The sequence below is a fragment of the Grammomys surdaster genome, unplaced genomic scaffold (assembly GCF_004785775.1).
Source record: "Grammomys surdaster isolate TR1022 unplaced genomic scaffold, NIH_TR_1.0 958, whole genome shotgun sequence".
Classification (NCBI taxonomy): domain Eukaryota; kingdom Metazoa; phylum Chordata; class Mammalia; order Rodentia; family Muridae; genus Grammomys; species Grammomys surdaster.
The window spans coordinates 9,831,734-9,852,771 of NW_021605377.1; the positions used below are offsets into that span (position 1 = coordinate 9,831,734).

Consider the following 21,038-nt stretch of genomic DNA (forward strand, 5'->3'; position numbering starts at 1 on the left):
ATGTGTATGTGTTCTGTGATTATATATATGTGTGCATGTGTGTGTGTATGATAGCAGTAAGTCTGTGCCATTTTAAATAGATCTTAGTGAAATGAACTCGAAAGTAATGGGCTAATTTGTTTGAGAGAGAAATGGGCGGGCGTGGTACAGACGTTGCTCCCTGCGCTTACTCACATCTGCAGTTAGAGAGCCACAGGGTAGGAAACAAGTGAAGCTTGGTGAGGAGAGGCATGCGAACACGGTTAAAGTTGCAGACAAGGAGAGCATTAGACAAAGCATCTGTAATTGAGAGACGAGCACAGACCTGGGACAATAGGAAAGGAACCCCCAGGGCACAGCTCTGCCACTGTTGGCTGCAGCTTGTAAAAATGAAAATCACTGGAGTAGAGGACCAGAGCTGAGAACTGGAGGAAGGGGTTCCTGGCTGGAAAAGAACTGCCCAGGCACACACCAAGGCGTGCACACTACATCTCCAGTGTTGTCAGCATGGAACCGGTCCTTTTAGGAATGAAAGAGTGGAGAGCGGAGGGCTCACGGAGGCTCTTCTGAGCTTCCAGACTCTGCTAATGCCAAGCCGTGTGAAGCAGGATTGCTTCAGCTGCTGCAGAGGAAGGCGTGATTTGCTTCCCTGTTTGGCAGATGAGGCTACAGAGTTAAAGCTGAGACTCCTTTAAGAGAAAGCGTCAGAAGCATCAGAAGCCCAGCTGCTGTTGTTTTTCTTCCTCCTCAGTGGTTAGTTGCCGGGAGTGTTTAATAACGTTGCACTGAGCAGGGCACAAGCAGAACCGAAAATGATTCTGGGCCTCTGCATGCTTACTTTGTCCTTTCAAGCCCACAGCTACTGAGGCTACAGCTAACACCAAGCTTCAATCCTCACAGCTTAGAGGGTGCCCAGGAAAAGTCCCTCCCTCCCTATTTCTGTTAGAAAAAGGCCAAGAGTGACTCAGGCCCAAGTAGAGTTCTATGCCTAGTGATGAGAAATGGTGGGTCCCTCATGGCAAGCTTTTACTTGTAAAAAATGGCTGCTTTGGCCAGAAGTCAACTCCCACTCATACTGTATATTCTAGAAGGGCTATCTCACAGATATGGTGACATGGGTGTGGTGTGCTCACTGGGAAACTATGGTCCCTGTGCTCCCAGCCAGGTTTCAGTGGAAAGGGATTTTGAGTCTGGCTGGCTGTGTGACCCAACAGCTCACGGTCTTCACTGCTGCTATGGTCTCAATAGGATGTTATCACTCAAGTGATAACTATAGTGTTTATGGTGTTGACTATAAACTATGAATCTAACTGGAATAAAAAGATAGGAGGTTATATATATTTGGTGAGGTGTGTTTTCTTCAAAGGAGCTCCGTTACTTTGGTGCTGCAGCCATCACAGGATCATTTCTCTCTCCACACCTGTATGGTTAAGAACATCCTCTCTCAGCCATGAGGAGTAGTACATGCCTTAATCCCAGCAGGCAGGCAGATCTGTGTGGGTTCAAGGACAGACAAGGCTATAAAACAAAGAAAACCAAAAGACTGTCTTGAAAACCAAACTTGGATGGATGGATGGATGGATGGATAGATAGATAGATAGATAGATAGACAGATAGATAGATGAGGTTATAGCTAGTATGAAATAAAAAGTCAAGAGCACTTATACGTTAATGATTGTCATGCATTGGGGCATACAGGTGTGCTGGGGAGAACTGGCTGAGTGTGTGCTCTTGAACTCGATGACAGCATCCACTTACTCCATGTGTTGAGGCGGTGCTTCTGTGGGGCCATGCATAAAAGGGAAGAGTGAACTTCGGTGTTTTGTTTGGTATAGAGGAAAGCACTAGTGGGGACATGAGGATCTCCCTGGAGAAGGAAAGAAAATAGATTTTCTGGGTGGACTGGAACAGGGAGGAGAGGAAGGGGTGAGCACAAGGAGGATCAGGTGGGAAGGGGGAGGGCCGTGGGCTTGAGGGAGGGAATGGGGGAGGGACAGCTAGAACTGAGGGGCAGTACAGTGAAACTTCCATTATATGTGAAGTCTCCCAAGTAATGAGAGAGATGGAACCCCAACTGGCCATCTCTGGCACAAAACCAAGCTTCTGGTGCTGGGACTGGGTTTTCTCCAGTTGAGCTGTTGGCTGAAAGAGTCCCACGGAAATCCCCAAGCAACCCAGTTGACCCATAACATCAGTATGATGATTTTTATTTTATCTTATTATATTTTATTTTGTTATGTCTTGTTGTTACCTCTTAGAAGCCTGTTGTTTTGTAATGAGACAGAAAGGAAGTAAATCTGGATGAGAAGGGGTGAGGAGGAGTCGGAAGGAGTAGAGGGAGGGGAAACTATTCTGATTATATGAGAAAAGAATATATTTAATAAAGGGAAAATATTTTATACAATATATTCCAATCATGGTTTCCCCTCTCTCATCTCCTCCAGATCCCCTGCCCTACCTCCCCACCCATCCAATTTCGTGCCTTGTTTCTCTCTCTTCAGAAAACAGGCAAGTAAAAAAGAATAAATAATAAAACAAAGAAAAAGCACGAAAACACACACACATTCACACACAACTCAAAACCTATGAAAACACAAAACCAGAACCCAGAATACATAAAAGACCTGTACAGTAACAAATGTCCAAGCAAAGAGAAACATACACAGAGAGAGAATCTCCAAAAATATGTTTGAGTTCCAGAATCTAAATCCTTATAAACTGTGACTTAAAGGAAAATGAGACAAGGGAGGGTGAGGGAGGCACTGACGAAAAGTCAAGAGAAAGAGAGCGAGCTGCTCTGGGCCCAGAGCTGAGGGAAGGGAAGGGCAGGAGCGAGCATAGTGTGTTCACGGTGGGAGGAGGGCAGAGGAAACCAGCAAAAAGCCCTGGGGCCTGAGGGACCCGGTGTACTCCTGGAACGTTCTTACCAGATATGGTTAGAGCCTGGGTGGTGAGGTGGGACATGGCGTTCCAGTGTTGCTATGCCTACCTGAACCCATCGATGGCCTGCTTTCAGACACGGTATGATACTTCTTCACTGGCCAGAGTAGGAAGCAGAAGTTCATGAGAATTGCCATTGGACAGGCTCGCTCCAGCTGGCCACTGCCAATTAGGGCAAGACTGCAGGAGCCTGGGAAAAGGGGACCATGGTGGATGGCCGAGCTTCCAACTATTTCTGGTAGCAGTGCTGAGCCTTCCCTCATCTCTGTGTGAGGGCAGCACAGCAGCTCCCAGAAGTGAGCCTTGCTTGAGCCTGTCACCTTTCTAGGGTCAGATCTGTAGTTGCTGAGAGATGCCAGGGACAAGAGATCTGACTTCAAAATGATGACTGACTCAGAGGTGAGCAGACAGATGGGTGACTTCCCCTGTAATCTCATGCTCTGCTTTCATTTTTCCCTGAGAGAGAGGATGAGAGGGAGAAAGGAGAGAGTAATAGAATATTCCTCTTTGCTTTTGTGCTTGTGCAAATGAGATGCTTCTGTGGGATATGACACTGAAAGAGAGGATTCTAGGAAGAGACTCAGTTTCCAGTGAAAATACCTGGTTGCCTCCATATCCAACCCTACTGCCTTAGTTGGCCCTTATGGGAACTTATAAGGTCATCTTTTAAATGTTCTCTGTGATACAGAATCTTCTGTATACACACACACACACACACACACACACTCATAATACACACATAGTACATACACAAACACACACACACATGCACATGCACACACACCCCAGTACCTCCCCACACATACACAAACACACATACATGTGCATGCACACTCACATACATGAACACACACACACTGCACCTGTTACTGCTCTGGAAAAGGTAGATCTGACCATGCTGTTTCCCAGCTTGAACCTCTGGGTGACTCCTTACCCAGGCTCATGGTTTTCCTTCTCGGACAAACTGTCATTTTTGTCCCTTTCACCATTCAGTTGCCTTCCCACAGCTGTGCAGGGCTTCGCCACAGCACAGCTGTATGTCCGGAGCTTCTGCACCTGCTGCAAGCCTTACCCTCTGATTGATATCACAGTGCCTCAGAGGTCTGTTAGCATAAGTCTTTTACCTTACTGCGCTGTCCTGCCAGGCACTATTCTAAATTCTCTGGGTATAAGAGAATCAGAAACAGGGAAATCCTGTGCTGGTAGGGCCTCTTCTGCCAAGGGGAGACAAACAGCAAATACATTCACACACACACACACACACACACACACACACACACACACACACACAGAGGTTGGATAAATCATATTTACTAGTGTGACATTGAAGCCAAGACCCAGCAGTGCAGAGCAAGCTAGTGATGTGGGTACCTAGAGAAGGCATTTGAGAGGTCCCATGCAGTACAAAACCACGGTCTCTAGGGCTAAAGAGGGCTCAGAATAATTGCCCAGAAACGTGGAGGGATGAGTCAAGTGTAGGCAGATGCTGATCTGTGCTCTCAGGTAACTTTGGTGGCAGGATTCAAGAGTTTCTTCGTGGCAAGGTAATTTTGGTGAGCTCTGAATAGAAAGTCAGGACTATCTATCATGTGTGCATGTTAACCAAGGATTTACACAGCTCCACCTGTTCCTTGAACCTTTGGTCGAGTCTTACTCAGACTGACTGTGTTTACTCACACGCCCAACTGCTGCGGGTTACCTTGTCTTCCTGGTACCTGTGGTTCCGAGGGACCTTCAACACCGCTTGTTTTCATGCTACTGGGAGTGACTGATGAAACTGCGGAGCCCTCCCCACCCGAAGGAATATTCCCTAATAAATAATTTGGGGAAAGTTAATGAATTTCACTTCTGGGCAGCTTTCCATGTATATGCCCTCCAGCACTCCTACAGAGTCTTTTATACCCATTTTTTAATGTTGGATCATCTTTTTGAAGTTAGAAGAAAAATGTTAAGAGGACTATCTAGGTGGCCATTCAGTCTCAGACTGCTCAGTATATCTTCTTTGAGAACGTAGGCTTGACGAGATTGTTCTCAAGCAGAACTGAAAAGGTCTCCAAGGCTTCAGATCCTTGTTTCAGTCTGTGTCAAGGATCGAGAGCTCAGCAGGAACTGAATCATGCTTAGACAGTTAGCAGAGTCTGGAACAGAAGCAGCTTACGTATTTCTAATGGCACTGCCAGCCGCCAAAGGGTCTAGACCTTTCGCATGCCTTCATGAGGGCCTTCTTACTTTGCCAACAAAGTCAGAATGCTATACAGAAGGTTGCTTACTGAACAACAGACTAACGCAAAAGGGGCTCGTTGGGAAAATCTCCAGGAATAGTTTTCTCATTCAGAGAGTGAGTCTCGTACGTATGTATCCATGCCAAGGACACAAAATCATCAGCTCCACTAGTCGTGTAAGCTTGTAGCCAAGGCGCACACATGCGGCTGCTATTGCTCTTTGGCTCTTGCTGTTGCTGGGACCTTCTTTCTGTTGAAGTAGAATCCTCCCTCAGTGATGCAGTTCTGTCAGCTGGTTCGAGTAGACAGACAACACAGAGCGGTTACAAGAGTGCTTACTAGTGAGCATGCGATCCCAGGCACACAACCTAACCTTTCTGGGCCTCAATCCGCTGGCCCCTAAAGTGAGTACAGTTGAGTTAGTTTCTTCATATAGTGAGGAATCTGCAGGTAGCTACCATCCATTGCCCATGTGTTCCATGACTTCCTCCTGGGGCTATACCCGAGTCACTTTTACGTGATACTCAAAAGTCCTTATGTGTAATTTGAGTTAGTGCTATTAAAGTAGTAACTATCATCTATTTAGTGTATTTGTGTACTGGAATATCAGAGGTCATTTTATTTCTAAGTAGTTATACCTGCAATTTTTGCATTTTTTATTTCATTTTGCTTTGAAGCAGGGTCTCACTGTGTGCCCAGACTGGCCTTAAATTCATGCTTGTCCTGCCTCAGCCTACCTGGTGCTGAGGTTGTAGGGATGAGTCACTGTACACAGCTGGAATCTCTCCTTGCCAGCTGCAGTTTACAACTGTACATTCGAGTGAGTGGTCCTGTGATTAGCCGAGCGCCTACCGCGATGTTTATTCACTGATTTCCTGCGCTCCTTTCGGCTGAGGAATTCTTGTTTCCCATTTTTCTTCTCTCCTTTATTGACATTTTGGATTTACTCTGTTATTTTTGTGCTCCTTGGTAACATCTAGACATTTATGATGCAACCTTAACAAAATATAATATATAACATTTTATCTTACAACATTTTAGACAAAATGTTAGAAGTTACAAAGTATATCCCCATTACTCACCTTTTGACTGTTTTACTAGTACACATGGTAAAAGCCTGGATTGTTAAGGAGCTGATTTTATCTGAAAGAAAATAAGAAAAAGTATATTTTGTGTCCGTATTTCCAGTTCCAGTATCTGCTGTCATTTCTTGAGCTTAGAAAATGTCATTTATCATGTCCTGTATTGCCATTTTCCTGCTCATAACTCCCCTTACTCTTTGCCCCATGTTTTTAAAGGATGTTTATGCAGAGGTGTATAATCACAGCTTTTGAACTATCATTTGCTACGGTCTTTATATTAGGGAGGTGGCTCATGGGATTGTGGGAACTGAGAAGCCCCAGGACCAGTCGTCTGAAGGCCCAAAGCCCCTGGGATGCTGATAACATGACCCAGTCCAAGTGCCACAAGGAAAGACGATGAAGTAACTTTTGTATGGTGCCAGATGCTTGCAAACCTGTGGAAGGGGCCACTGAAATAGTTCCCAGAAGCTAACATCTGGAGAGGTGTCCAAAACAAGAAATGAGTGTGTCCCCATTCTTGGGAGTGGATGGTGACTGCTAATTCTAGTTGTCAGCTTGAGTGAACTTTTTAACAAATATCCAGGCAGGATATGACATGCCTGTGAGTATGTATCTGAGGGCTTGTCCAGAGCAAGAGTTAATCAAGGGAGAAGATCCATCCTGACCATGATGTCGTTCTGTGCTCTGGAGTTTTGGGCTGAATAAAACAGGAAAGGGTTGAAGAAAAGAGGAAAGGAAAAAGCCAGCTGAGTGAAACTCTGACTTTGAAAAGTAAACAGAAAATTTGAAAATATTTGTAATAATTGCTTTACAGACTTTGTCTACTAACACTAACATTTGTACAATATCTCGGTAAACTCTTTTTCATTGTATGTTCTGTGATTTTTTTTCTGTATTCTCAAACATAGCCTAGAGTTTCTTCACAAAGATTACGCTGTCATAATGCTGCAACCTTTTAATACAGTTCCTCATGTTATAGTGACCCTCAACCATAGAATTATTTTTGTTGCTACTTCATAACTGTAATTTTGCTACTTGTTATGAATCATAAATATCTGATATTCAGGATATCTGATATATGACCTCCGTGCAAGGCTCAGTAAGACCCCCAAAGTATGAGCCACAGGTTGAGAACCGCTGACACAGTGTATTGAAAAACTGGAGAGAACTCTCAGAGGTTTTGCAGAAGACTCTACTTCAGTGTGTAATCCCCATGTTGGGGTGGCTCACAAACGCTTTTACCTCCAGCTCTAGAGGATCTGCTACATGCACACAGAATGAAGGAGAGAGGAAGACTGAGACAGTTAAAGTTTTTTGTTGCAGTGATTTTTCTAACTAGAAGTTTACCTAGAATAAATATTCTTTTGTACTAAAAGGTGTTGCTGGGTGTAGTGACATGGCCCTGAAATCTCATCAGGAGTCAAAGTTAGACAGACTAAAAGATTCAGACCATCCTATGATCCACAGTGAGTTTGAGGTACAGGCTACATAGTGAGACCCTGTCTCAAAAAAGCAAACAACTAAAAACGAAACCACGACCACATTTTTAAAAAGAAAAAAGAAAAGTTGTATTGAGAAGTTAGAAATAACCAACTTTTCCCAATTCCCAATCTTAAAAACTAGTTAAGCTTAGTTTTTTTATCTAGCCATTAAAATGGGAATATATTCAAGTTATAGCATAAAACTATGTTTAAATGGACATAGTAAAATTCAAAACCTACAATTATAATTGGCCTGTGCCTGAACCAAGATAAAAGAATCCATTCTGCACAAAATGTTATCTATGACTGTGCTTAAATGATAAGATTCAGTTTCTCAAATTTTGCTTGTATTTCTTAATTTAAAATATTTATTAATGAAGTCATGATTTTAAACATATTTAGATAAGAAATACTAACTCTTGAAAAAAGTATTTTCAAGATTTAATCATAGCCTTCTAATTTCTTACCTGATACATATTATAAAGTAATTTAGGGTGGAGGTTAAAAATGGGAGATTTCCAACATTACTGCTTCCTAGCAGTAATTTTAGCAGTGAAAGAATCTGCCTTTAATTTTGAGTTGTTGTTGTTGCTATTCTGAGTACTCATTTGAACTTATAAATTGCAAACTAAAATAAATGTCTATATGTATGTGCAGTGTATGCATGTATATGTATGTGCTTTTGTGTGCCTCTGTATGCCCAAGGTTCATATCCACCGTCTTCCTCTACTGCTCTCTTGTTTTGAGGAGAGCACCTTCATTTTTTGAGACAAGGCCTCTCACTGAACCTGGAACTCACTGTCAGCAAGACTAGCTGGCCAGAGCTTTTGTGACCCTTCCCCATTTGTGGTAGTTAGGATAGAAATGGCACCAGAGCCCCATAAGAAGTGGCACTGTTAGGAGGGGTGGGCTTGCTGGAGGAAGTGTGTCTCAGTTCTCTTGTCTGTTTGCTGCCTGTGGATTCAGATGTAGAGTTCTCACCTCCTTCTCCAGCACCATGTCTGCCTGCATGCCACCATGCTTCCCTGCCATGATGACAATGGACTAAAGCTCTCAAACTGGAAGCCAGCCCATGGTCATAATGTCTCCTCATAGCAGTAAAACCCTAACTAAGACACCAGCTCCAGGATTACAGAACAAGCAAGCACTTTACCAACTGAGCCATCTTCCTAGTCCCATATTACGTGTGTGTGTGTGTGTGTGTGTGTGTGTGTGTGTGTGTGTCCAGTAAACTGTTTAGATGCTTCTTGACTTTTGATAGGGTTGTTTCATTATAACTCCATCGTAGGTCGGAAGTATTAAGTTGGAAGTTTGTGTAGTGGTTCTAGTCTACTGGACACCCTTATTAGACAACACACTGTAATCTCCCTTGTTTCCCCGGGGGTCGGCTGGCTCACTGAGAGTCGTTGCTCCTTGCACTGCCCAGCACTAACATGGTATTGTGTCTTCTTTCACAAGCCCGGAATGAGGTGGAAATCTGAAGTAACCTTTTTACCAAACACATAATATGTCTCCAATCTTTGTGTTCTTGGAAAAACATTGTATCACTGTCATCATTTTTTGTGCATACAGTTCCATGGCATTGGGCACAGCTAACATTTTTATATAATGAATTGGAGATATTTCAGCCATCAGCTCTCATTGACTTTATATAATATCAAGTTTCTCACAATTCGTTATTTTTTGTTTTCCTGGGTACTCACTGGGGAATACTCAGTGACACAATATGTGGGGTTAGAAGGATGGGGTCAACACTATGTCAACACTTTGTCTTACACTATGCTAGGAAAGCAGACATAAAACTCTTACTGGGGCGTAGTGCAAACAGAAGTACATTCCCCTGTAAGACTGTGTTCTCAGAAGCTAAATAGTTTGGGGAAGTAATGAGGAGATGGCAAGGAAGTAGACAGCTTGAAGGATCTATAAAAGGTGTGTGTATGTGTGCGTGCGTGTGTGTGTGTGTATGTGTGTGTGTGTTTAACTGATTTTGTTTTTATGTAACATACTGATTATGGTTTCCCCTCCCACTGCCCCTCTCAGTCCCTCCCTACTCCTCTCCCACTCAGATCCACACCCTGTCTGTCTCTGAAAATGAACAGGCATCTAAGGAGTTATAATAAAATAAATAACAAGTCAGAATATGAGAAAATGTACCAAAGAAAATGCATATAGATGTAAATACACACTCAGGAATCCCATATAAAAGCCAAACTGGAAGCCATAGTATATATGCCAAGGACCTATAAAGTCAGAGGGAAAAACAGTGTGACTTAACATTATGAGCAAAGACCCTCCAACACAGTGAGCTTTGTGTTAACCATCTACTATTGGGCATGGGACCTACCCTTACCGAGTGATTTGTTTCCCCAGCGGGACTATTGGAGAGTATTCATTTGCAAGTGGCTACCAGTTAGAGATAGCTTCTGTGGTAAGGATTGGGGGGCTTATGTCCACTTCTACTGTCAGCTCTCAGACTCTTATCAGGTCCAGACCTGTGGAAGCCCTGTGTATACTAATACAGTCTCTGAGTTCATATGTGTGCAAGCCCTGTTGTGTCTAAAAGGCTTTGATTCTTTGGTGTCCTCCTTCCTCTCTGTCTCTCAGGTTCTTTCTGCCTCCTCTTCTACAGAGTTCCCTGTGCCCTGAGACAAGGGATCTGAGGACATGCCTTTCAGAGTTGAGTGTTCCAAAGGCTTTCCCTCTCTGATTATTGTCTGGCTGTGGATCTCTCTCTCTCTCTCTCTCTCTCTTTTTTTTTTTTTTTGTTTTTTGTTTTTTTGTTTTTTTGTTTTTCGAGACAGGGTTTCCCTGTGCAGCCCTGGCTGTCCTGGAACTCACTCTGTAGACCAGGCTGGCCTTGAACTCAGAAATCCGCCTGCCTCTGCCTCCCAAGTGCTGGGATTAAAGACGTGCGCCACCACCGCCCAGCTGGCTGTGGATCTCTTATTTGTTCCCATTTGCTACGGGAAGACATTTCTCTGATGCAAGACACAGATCTATGAGTACAGCAGAACAACCTCAGGAGTCATTTTATTGCTATGTTCCTTTAGGAGAACAGTAGTATTTGGTCTTACCCTGGCCCATCTAGTCTCAGGTTCTTGACCACCCAAGCAAAGAGGGTATGGGTTCTGTTTGAGTGAAGTGGGTCTTTGGTAGCTGGGTTGGTGTCTACCTTTCTCCTGTGATAGCATGCAGCATACCTAACGGTACCATGAATACTAGTGTGTAGGGATGAAGACTCTGGGTAGCACCAGATCAACTTTTCCAGTGTTCAGTGAGCTTTGTGGGTATTGTCTTTAACAATAGGGGATTACTGTCAGTTTTCTGAGAGCCAACAGTAGCCTTGGCCTGGGTTGTTTGGGGGTTTGTGAGGCCTATTTGACCAAGAACTCAGATGTAACCTATTCCTGGTACTGAAAGCTTTATTTGTTGGGAGGCAGAGGCAGGCGGATTTCTGAGTTCGAGGCCAGCCTGGTCTACTGAGTGAGTTCCAGGACAGCCAGGGCTGTACAGAGAAACCCTGTCTCAAAAAACAAAAAACAAAAAAACAAAAAAAAAAAAAAACAAAAAAAAGCTTTATTTGGTGACAAGAGATGGCCACCTGTGGGTCTGTCTTCCACATTATAAACATTCAGGAGTGTTTAGCTATCTTGGGTTTTTTGTGTTTCCATATGAAGCTGAAAATTGTCCTTTCAAGTTCTGTGAAGAATTATGTTGGAAATTTGATGGGAATTTGAATCTGTAGATTGCTTCTGGTGGGGTGACCATATTTACTATATTATCCTACCACTAGGAACTCTTTTCATCTTCAATTTCTTGCTTCAAGGACTTGAAGGTTTCATCATACGAGTCTTTCTTTCACTTGCACGGTTAGTTACCCCCAAGGTTTTTGTATTGTTAGAAGCTATCGTGAAAAGTGTTCTTTCCCTGATTTTCTCAGTCTGTTTGTCATTTGTATGCGCTACTGTTTTGTTTTGTTTTTGTGATTTGCTGGTCAGATGTTTATTCGTTGTGTTTTCCCCGGCATAGTTATCATGGTTATAACCTCTTGATGTTGAAGTTTTCCTTCTAGTGCCTTCTAGAGGGCTGGATTTGTAGATAGGTACTGCTTAAACGTGGTTTTTATTGTGGAGTGTCTTTCTTTCTCCATCTGTTGTAATTGAAAATTTGCTGAGTATAGATAGTAGTCTAGGCTTGGCATCTGCAGTCTCAGAGTCTGTAGCACATCTGTTCAGACCCTTCTGGCTTTTAGAGTCTCCATTGGAAAGTCATATGTTATCCTACTAGGTCTGATTTTATTTATTATTTGGTATTTTTCCCTTGAAGCTTTTAATATTCCTTCTTCTTTTCTATAGGTTTAGTGGTTTTTTATTATGTGTCAAGAGGACTTTCTTTTCTGATCCAGCTTATTTGGTATCTGTATGCTTCTTTTACCCATGATAAGCATCTCCTTCTTTAGGTTAAAGAAATTTTCTTATATCATTTTCTTGTAAATATTTTTCTGGGCCATTGACCTGGATTTCTTCTCTTTGCTTTATTCCTGTTTTTTGTAGATTTCGACTTTTTGTAGTGTCCCAATTTCCTAGTTATTTTGTCCCAGGAATTTTTTAGATTTAACGTTTTCTGTGCACGGGATATCCATTTTTCTTATCTTCAATGACTGGCATTCTCTCTTCCATTTCTCATTATTAGTGAGGCTTGTCTCTGGGCTTCCTGTTCTTAACTTCTTCATTTCCAGTCGCTCCTCAGTTTGAGTTTTCTTTATTGATTCTATTTCTACCTGCAAGTCTTAAACTATTTTCTTCATTTGACTTTTCATAGATTTCTTTAATAGATTTCTTTATTTCTTCCTTAAGGACCTCTAACGTCTTCATAAAAGCTATTTTTCGGTCTTTTATTTTTCCAGGGCCTACTGTGGTAGGATTGCTGGGCTTCAGTGGAGACATATTGTCCTGGCTGTTATTGATTCTTTTTATGCTGGCTTCTGGGCATCTGGATTTGGGATGGTTGTAATTCTACATACTGATATCTTGTCTTTTTTTATTGGATAGATGTTCAGCTCTTTAGTTTCTGTTGTCCTTTCTAATTCTTAGGAGACTGTAGTAACTATAGGCTTCCTGGTATGGAATCCTTCTGAGACCCTTCCAGGTATTGCCATTGGGCTTGCTTCTGAGTAAAATGTGTTTCCTGGTATTGGGGGCTGACACCTAGAGGCTGAGATGGGCTAGAAAGGAGGGTCTAGGGGAGTTGGATTGGAGAGAAGAAAGCAGAGTGAGTCACCAGAATCTACTTACTCCCCTGGGAATAGGTGCAGAGAGGGAGGAGAGGCTACAGCTGGTAGTCTTCTACAGAGCTAGGGATGAGAGTGAGCCAAGTTTGGAGGAGAGGAAGGGGAGGGAGGAGCATCTGATGCTTGCCTGCCTGCTTTGCTGTTGTGACTGCTTTCTGGTTGAAATGGTGGCCAGTTTTTGGGCTCCCATGGAGAGCCTACAGAAGGCAGAGGCTGAGATTAAGGAGGGGAGGGAGGCTGTAGGAGAAGATCTGTGTGATCTGCTGGAGATGAGGACAGGGAGGAAGACCACAGAAGGTACTCTGCTACAGAGCTGGGGATGAAACTGGGGCATTAGATTAGAAGGGAAGAAAGGGAGTGGAGGCCTGAATGAAGATCACCTATGTGATTCCCCAGCCCCCAATTGTTTTTTTTTAAATGAGGTTAAAAAAAAAATCACAAGTAGGGCATCAGGACAGCTTGTGAGTAAGAGCAAGGCCCTAAGAGAAATGCTGCCATGCCAGGAAGATCTCACTAATGCAGATGAAGAGACAGTCCTAGGGACTTCCAGTCAGCAAGCAGGATGTCAGACTTTGGCCCACAGCCGGTGTAAAGCCACCAAACATTTTGAAGGGGAACATGACCTGCTTTGATTTAAATTTCAAGTTCACGTCTGTTGGTCGTAGACCAGGAAAGAGCAAAGTGCCAGGTGCAGATGGAGGAACAATGAAGGGCACGGAACGACAGGAAGGACTGGAAGTCAACCATGGGACAGATGACTCCAGGAGACAGCTGCATGTATAGGAAAGATCCCAGGATCAGGCGTGCAAGCGGTAAAATGACTTAACAATTAATTACCGTTTGATGCCACATGCCATCTCTTTATACCGGCTTCGCTTGGCTTCTGTTTCTCAATAGTTCATTCAGGGATGAATTCTACTAATATAGTCAACAGATGGCTTCTCTTCTTACCACTTAAGGAAACATAAAGGTTTTCTTTGTTTCTCATTGTAATCTAAACTCACTACATCATGAGAAAACTGTATCCCATGTGTAGTGAATCTCATGGGGTTACATAGCTGGGGTGGGGGCTGGGGCTGGTGGGGTGGAGTGTCGTGGAGGAAACATGGAATTTACCCTGGAATCAGGCTTGTAATGAGCATTGCGTTATTTTGAGTGACATCCTTCTCCTACTCCTGCTAGGGATATGTTGCTTACCGATCAAGAAACAGAACCCCCACATAGGTTGATGGTTGAGCAGTAAATGTTGAGAGTGTGGTTTTATTAAATACACACACACACACACACACACACATATATATATATATATACACATTCATACATACATATATATATATACACACACACACACATACATACACACACACACATATATATATATACACATTCATACATACATATACATATATACACACACACATACATACACACACACATATATATATACATTCATACATACATATACACACACATACACATATATATACATTCATACATACATATACATACACACACATAAAAATATACATTCATACATATACATATATACACACACACATACACACACATATATATACATTCATACATATACACACACACATACACACATAGATACACACACACATATATATGAACTAATAAGAAAAGGCCATGGCTATTAACTCAGTGATCATGTACTTGTCCAGAATGCATTGTGTCTCCACCCCTACCGAAATAAGAAAGAAAGAATCCAGAGGAAAAGAACACTCGCGTATGAACGCAGACATACAACTTTATATCATTTGGAAACTCCACAGATTCCAAGTTACAGAGCGCTTGTTATTTCATTGGGGATACTTGCAAAGACCTGTAAAACAGTTTTTCTTGAAAAAAAAAACAAAGTTTTTAAATGTCTTCATTGTTTGTGTGTGCCAGGGATCCTGAAGGGATTCAGGAGTAATTTGGGGTGGATTTGTCAGGCGCTGCAAGGGAACTCATTAGTCACCACTGACTAATCCCTGGAGTCATAAAAGGTGCTTGGGTGGAACTAAACTGAGAATCAGCACTCTGTTAGTTCTCAGTATAAACTTTAGATACTCCTAACATTTTAAAAATTAACAGTCCTGCTAAATATTGTTTGAATCTTGACAATAAAAGTCAGCTTTTCCTCGTAAAAGTCAAGACAAAGAGAAACCTGTCTCTTGGGTGCTTTTTTTTTTTTTTTTGATGTCTCTAATTCATGTCCAAATCAACATGCCCACATCCAGCCTCAAGAGAGATGCATGTTCAGAATCATGGTGAGAGGGGAGGGGAAAGAGAGCCTCCTTCCCCACAGCGCCTGCTTCCCAGCCTCCACCTGCCCCTTCCACTAACCTGAGGTGCACGGCCCCTTCACAGCTTTAGTGTCAGGAAGTTATTCCCAGGACTGAGCCTCCTGCTCAGGGGGAGGTTTTGCTACTGAAGAGAACCTTTTTCTTACTGACATGTCTCTTTAAATCCCATGTCTTCCCTGCTTCTGGTGGCATAATTGTTTTCTTGTTGTTGTTGTTGTTGTTGTCAAAAAAAATATCCCTGATGCCAATATCTCTAGTTCTGTCATTAGGGAAAGCTTCAGGAGAGAACTCCTGTCTCACCTCAAGCTACTTCCCTGCTGTCCTGGGCAGCCCACTGCTGGGTACTAGCAGATATTCTGTCAATCTTTGAGTCACTCCAGGAGTGATTGTCCTCCTCCAGAAGCATCACAAGGAGAGAGACGATGATTGTTTTACTTAACTGCTAGGAGCAACCAATGGCAGTATGTGCAATTTTTCTTTGTATTCATTTTTATTGAGGTTTCCTGTATGCATGTAATGTGCTTTGATCAAATCTAAACTTCATCCCCTTCCTTCTACTTTTGCCCCTAACCCCCCCAACATAGATATTTAGTAAAAAGATGGTCTATATCACAAGAACACTGCCTTATGTTATTCTTTCATTTTAAAATTTTCAGGTAGGACCAGAAGATCACTCAGTGTAGTATAGTGCTTGATATACAAGTATGAGTGTGACCTGAGTTTGATTCCCACCCCCGTGTAAAAGCCATATGCACACTTGTAATCCTGCCACTGAATATGAGGAGCCAGGAGGGATCCCTGGAACTCATTAGCTAGCCAGCTCCTGCTAGGATGGCCTGTTAGGCTCTGCTTACAGATTCAAGCACATTGCTAGTCCAAAGTTCCAGAACCTTTTAATATTCCTCCAAAAAGTCAACATGGTCAAGTTGTAAACATTGATACCCTACTCCTGGTACCAAATTCTGTATTAGTTACTTTTCTGTTTTGTGGTAAAAATATCATGACCAAGGCTATTTACAGAAGGAGGTTGGACTTACAGGTGCATAGTGTTCAGAGCCCATGATGGCAGGGAGGCTTTGCAGCAGGCAAAAGATGTGGCAGCAACAGCAGCAAACTGAGAGCTCACATTTGAACGAGCTGAAGCAGAGAAAGCCAATTGGAAATGGCGTGAGCCTTTAAGCTCTCAAAGCCTACCTCCAACAAGCCCATACCTACTAAACATCCCTAAGCAGCACCACCAACTGGTGATCAAATAAATACATGAGACTGTGAATCTGACTTTTTAATTTTGAAATTTCAAATTTCCCATTCAAGCCACCATATGCTTTTGTGTGCCACAGCTTACTCTCTGCATGTGGGGGCAAGCAATAATATCTGTATATGGGATTGTTATAAATATTTAATTAGTTTCCATAAGTGAGGTGCTAAAAACCATTCTATGAAATATGGGCTCAATAAATATTGGTAAGGGAATATTGTGATAATAGTGGTGGGTTTGATCAATAACACAAACAAGAGATAGTTAAGTGAGAGTGCCTGTTCAGCATACACAAAGCCCAGGGTTTGACTTCCAGCACTGCAATAATAATAATAGTAATAATAGTAATACAATAATTTGTAATTGCAATTCCAGTTGACTAAATGTTTTATCATTACTTCCTCCAAATGTTAGAAATAGCTTCATCTCTTAAAAATATTTTTGTTACTTAAGATTTTTATATTAAGTAATTTTTCAAAAATTAGGCTTATTAAGAAACACAGAAGCTGGGTGTGATGCATATCGTTAGTTCCAGCGTTCTAGGGACAGAGACAGGTCGATCTCTGGGAATTCAAGGCCAGCCTGGTCTATGTAGAGTTCTACAGCAGCCAGGATACATAGTAAGATCCTCTCTCAGCAGCAGGGGGAGGAGAAAGCAATGTAAATTGATTCCTTGCAAGTCTCTATTTATTTTGAAGTTAATTTTCATGGAGATAATGAGTAAGTTTTTTCTCCCACGTCCATAACAAATACATTTGTGGGGTGGGGGGTTGCATTTTGGGAGCTCTTAGCGGTTTGGGGAGGTTGATGTTTTTGGTTTGGTTTGGTTTGGTTTTTTTAGTTTTGTAATTTCGGTTTGTACTATTTATACTGTTCTACATAACTGAATACTCCTCATGTATTTTTTCTAGAGGAAAAAAATTAGTAAAATATTACTTGTTGTCTTAAAATCATAGAAAATTACAAAGAATGGAAGATTTTCTTCTTGAAGGATTTTCCTGCACTCTAAGAGTTCACACAGAGTTAATGACATTTCTGTATGTTTTTTGTTTGTACATGCTGAATTGAGAAATGTAGTAGTCAACTTTCAGTCATGGAGAGTCACTTCTAGGTTTCAATAATAAGTTAGGGGGCTGGAGAGATGGCTCAGCAGTTAAGAGCACTGGCTGCTCTTCCAGAGGACCTGGGTTCAATTCCTAGCACCTACATGGCAGCTCAGAACTGTCTATAACTCCAGTTCCAGGAGATCTGACACCTTCTCACAGACATACACACAGGCAAAAAAATAAGTTAGGGGTGCAGAGAAAACAACGTAAAACATTTAATTACATTCTACACAAAACTGAAAACTCAACAGAAATCTGGATTCCGGGCTGCAGGGAAACTTCACATAAACACACTCATAATCACCAGTCAGTGGGCTAATTTTGTCCTTTCTGGTCTTTGCTCCTGCAATATAACTAGTAAAATAAAGCTGTCTGGAGTTTCCTATCGAAACTTCATTTTCTGTTTGGTTTTTGGCTCTTCTGACTTTGAAAGGCAATTAACATTACCAAAAAAGAATAAATGTGGAAATCAGTTGTACGAGAAGCAATAGACAGGGTGTCTGCCCCACCCCACCCCCTCTCTCTGTCTTGGTTGGGCACTCTGGTGATAGGCTAAAGCAGGAAAGAACAGCTGTTCTGAATGACTTGTCCTGCTTTTAGTCTGCATCCAGGAAGACTCTGGCCTTGGGAATTAGGTCGATGCTCATAAACTTTTTTTCAACCCACCAGTCTGGGAAAAAAGCAAAAACAAAAAAGTTCCACTGCCAGGTTGGTGGGATGAGTAGGGAAAAAAATCTCCTGGGGGTTTGGTAGAAATAAATCTCTTAGATAATGGTAGAAAATAAAAATTGAAAATTAAAAAAATAAGCAAGAAATAGAGAGGTCTTTTTAAAATACAAGGTATTTAGCTTGGAAGGAGTGCAGAGTTGAATCAAAACCCTCCAGGAAAGCCACAAAACTAAATTATTTAATAGAAACAGAAACAGAAGAAAGGAACATAGTTTATGTAACATGCTTTGCCTTTCAAGGCTCTCCAATGTTTGTCATGGTGATATGCAGCTGCAAAGGTATTAGCTGCCTGTGTTAACTACGTAGTTCATACTGCGTGCTGACGGTGGCCTGGTTTAGCCTGACTTGTGTGTGGTACAGAGGCATGTGGTAAAACTGCTCTCATTTGAAATCTTCTGCTTTCTAGATTTTCACCTGATGGAAGATTGATCGTGTCATGTAGTGAGGATAAAACTATTAAAATTTGGGACACTACCAATAAGCAGTGTGTCAATAACTTCTCAGACTCTGTAGGGTAAGTCCATTCTCTCTGTATATTTATATGGGTTTTTTTTCAACTAGGATATATTTCATTATAAACAATTCAACCTTTAAAACAAAGGTAAAGAGATTGAAATGTCAAGCCATCATATTTTTTTTCCTAGATTTGCAAATTTTGTGGACTTTAACCCTAATGGTACATGCATAGCTTCAGCAGGTTCTGATCACGCTGTGAGAATGTGGGATATAAGAATGAACAAATTACTCCAGCACTATCAAGGTAACAGTTCCCCTAACCAGAGGGAGTTTCACTGTCAAAAGGCTACTATGGGAAAGGCTTATGGTTTGGTTTAGGTCTCTACGTGGGGGTCTTAGGCTGCCCGTGACCTGGCTAGAGAGCAGAGTAGTTGACTCCGTCAACAGAAGAAACAAGACGAGAAGGAAAGGTAGAAGGACTTATTTTCTTTTCCATCTTAATGAAAAGCAGAGAGAGCAAATGTATTCAGTGTGGCCATGTTGGAGAGTGAAACAGATAAAGGACCAGTTATCCCCACATCTGTCTTGGCGTACTGACAAGAGCTTTCAGACCTTAAGTAGAGGATGCAGTGAGGCAGGATGCAAGCAGGTGTGCACATTTAAGCAGTCCTGCCCAAGGTCTTCTTGTCACTGCCTTGGTTCTGATTTCATAAAGTAGGTTGGGAAAGTCCTTTTTATTCCACGGCTGAGCGATGAGTCTGCTTGCCACGCTCAGATAATTTCTGCCCCATTGCAAAGCCTACCTTCATGGTACTTATCTGCATCTGGGGAACTGGTCTGTCCGTAGAGCTTTTGTTTTTCCAGGGATCTAAGGTGACTATAGGTTTAGGACATGTATGTGTTCATGTGTGTGTTTTTAATCATAGTCAAGAAGACATACAGACATAAATTCTCCTGCTTTCAGTTGCTTGTGGCTCAAACAAGGCATGGACGTTGTAGCAAAATCAGCTTCTAAGTGCCCATTTGAGTTTTTCCTCGTGTCTAGGTATTGCTCAACCTTGTGGGCATTAGTGTGTCTGCCAATCTGGCTTTGTAGGTTTTCTTAGCTCAGTAATAAACTAGCGCTTGAGAGAAGAACAAGCTGTAATGACTCAGGCATCTACGTGAAATGAGCCAGATGCTTGAGGCTAAACGTTGAAATCCCAATATAAAGTCAAATGCTAGGATCCAAAGCCAAATAAATCTAATTAAATCAATTCTATGGGGAGTCTCTTCCCTGCTGGTCGCTCTGAGTATGGATTACTAAGGATGGACTCTAGTGGGAGGGAGATGATGTCAAGCAACCAGGCACAAGACCCACTTCTCTGTAATCCCTTCTTTAGTTGCTTTTGGAAAGGCTCATACAAGTGACTTAATTTTGGTTGCTTACGTTGAGAGGTCTTTGTGTATAGTCCAGGCTAGCCCCAACCATGACCCTCCTGCTTTGCCATCCCCAGTGCTAGGACTATAAGTATGTACCACCATGCTTGTCATAACTTTCTTTTGACTCTGAAGACATCCCCCTTTGTCTATGAACCACTTTCTCTGAAGGCATAACTGAGTAATCGTTTAGTAATTGGTCTTAACTGTCCCTAGTCACTGGAATGAGAGCTGTCCCCATTGATCTGATCTGACCCTGTTTCAGGTGAGAGAGGAAAGATGGCATATGACAAGGAGCCAGTATCAAGAAGACTCTCTAAATGTCACCCTTCCTCTTTGGGGACAGATTCAAGCATAGAAGATCATTAGGTGGAACACATTCTTAAGTTTTATTCTATCTGTCCTGTGGGTGATATCCTAGTATCTTGAAATTGCTTAAGGCATTTTATTAAAAATTGTATTTATGCAAAATATTATCAGATAACAATCAAAGAACTTACAAGGAAAATCTAAATCACTACCAACAAGAGTAAATATTTAAAGAGATATAGAATTCAAAAATAAGTACACATTGGGGTTATTTTTCTTGAGTTTGATTCTAAGTGCACTGGGCAAGGATCAAAACTGAGGGAACCAAAAGTCTTAGAACATGCATATTTAGAATTCCTCAAGAAGCTGAAAAACTGCCGGGCAGTGGTGGTGCACGCCTTTAATCCCAGCACTTGGGAGGCAGAGACAGGTAGATTTCTGAGTTCGAGGCCAGC

General features: G+C 42.1%; 1 protein-coding gene across 2 annotated transcripts in view; it reads left to right on the plus strand.

The window, feature by feature from the left end:
• The window catches only part of Poc1b (POC1 centriolar protein B), a 108,780-nt gene that overhangs the window by 23,460 nt on the left and 64,282 nt on the right, over positions 1–21,038 (plus strand). For both annotated transcript variants that reach the window (XM_028783023.1, XM_028783024.1), the window contains 2 exons: positions 18,806–18,913; positions 19,044–19,159. In XM_028783023.1, coding sequence (XP_028638856.1) covers positions 18,806–18,913; positions 19,044–19,159 — 224 coding nt within the window. The remainder of the gene's footprint in view (positions 1–18,805; positions 18,914–19,043; positions 19,160–21,038) is intronic.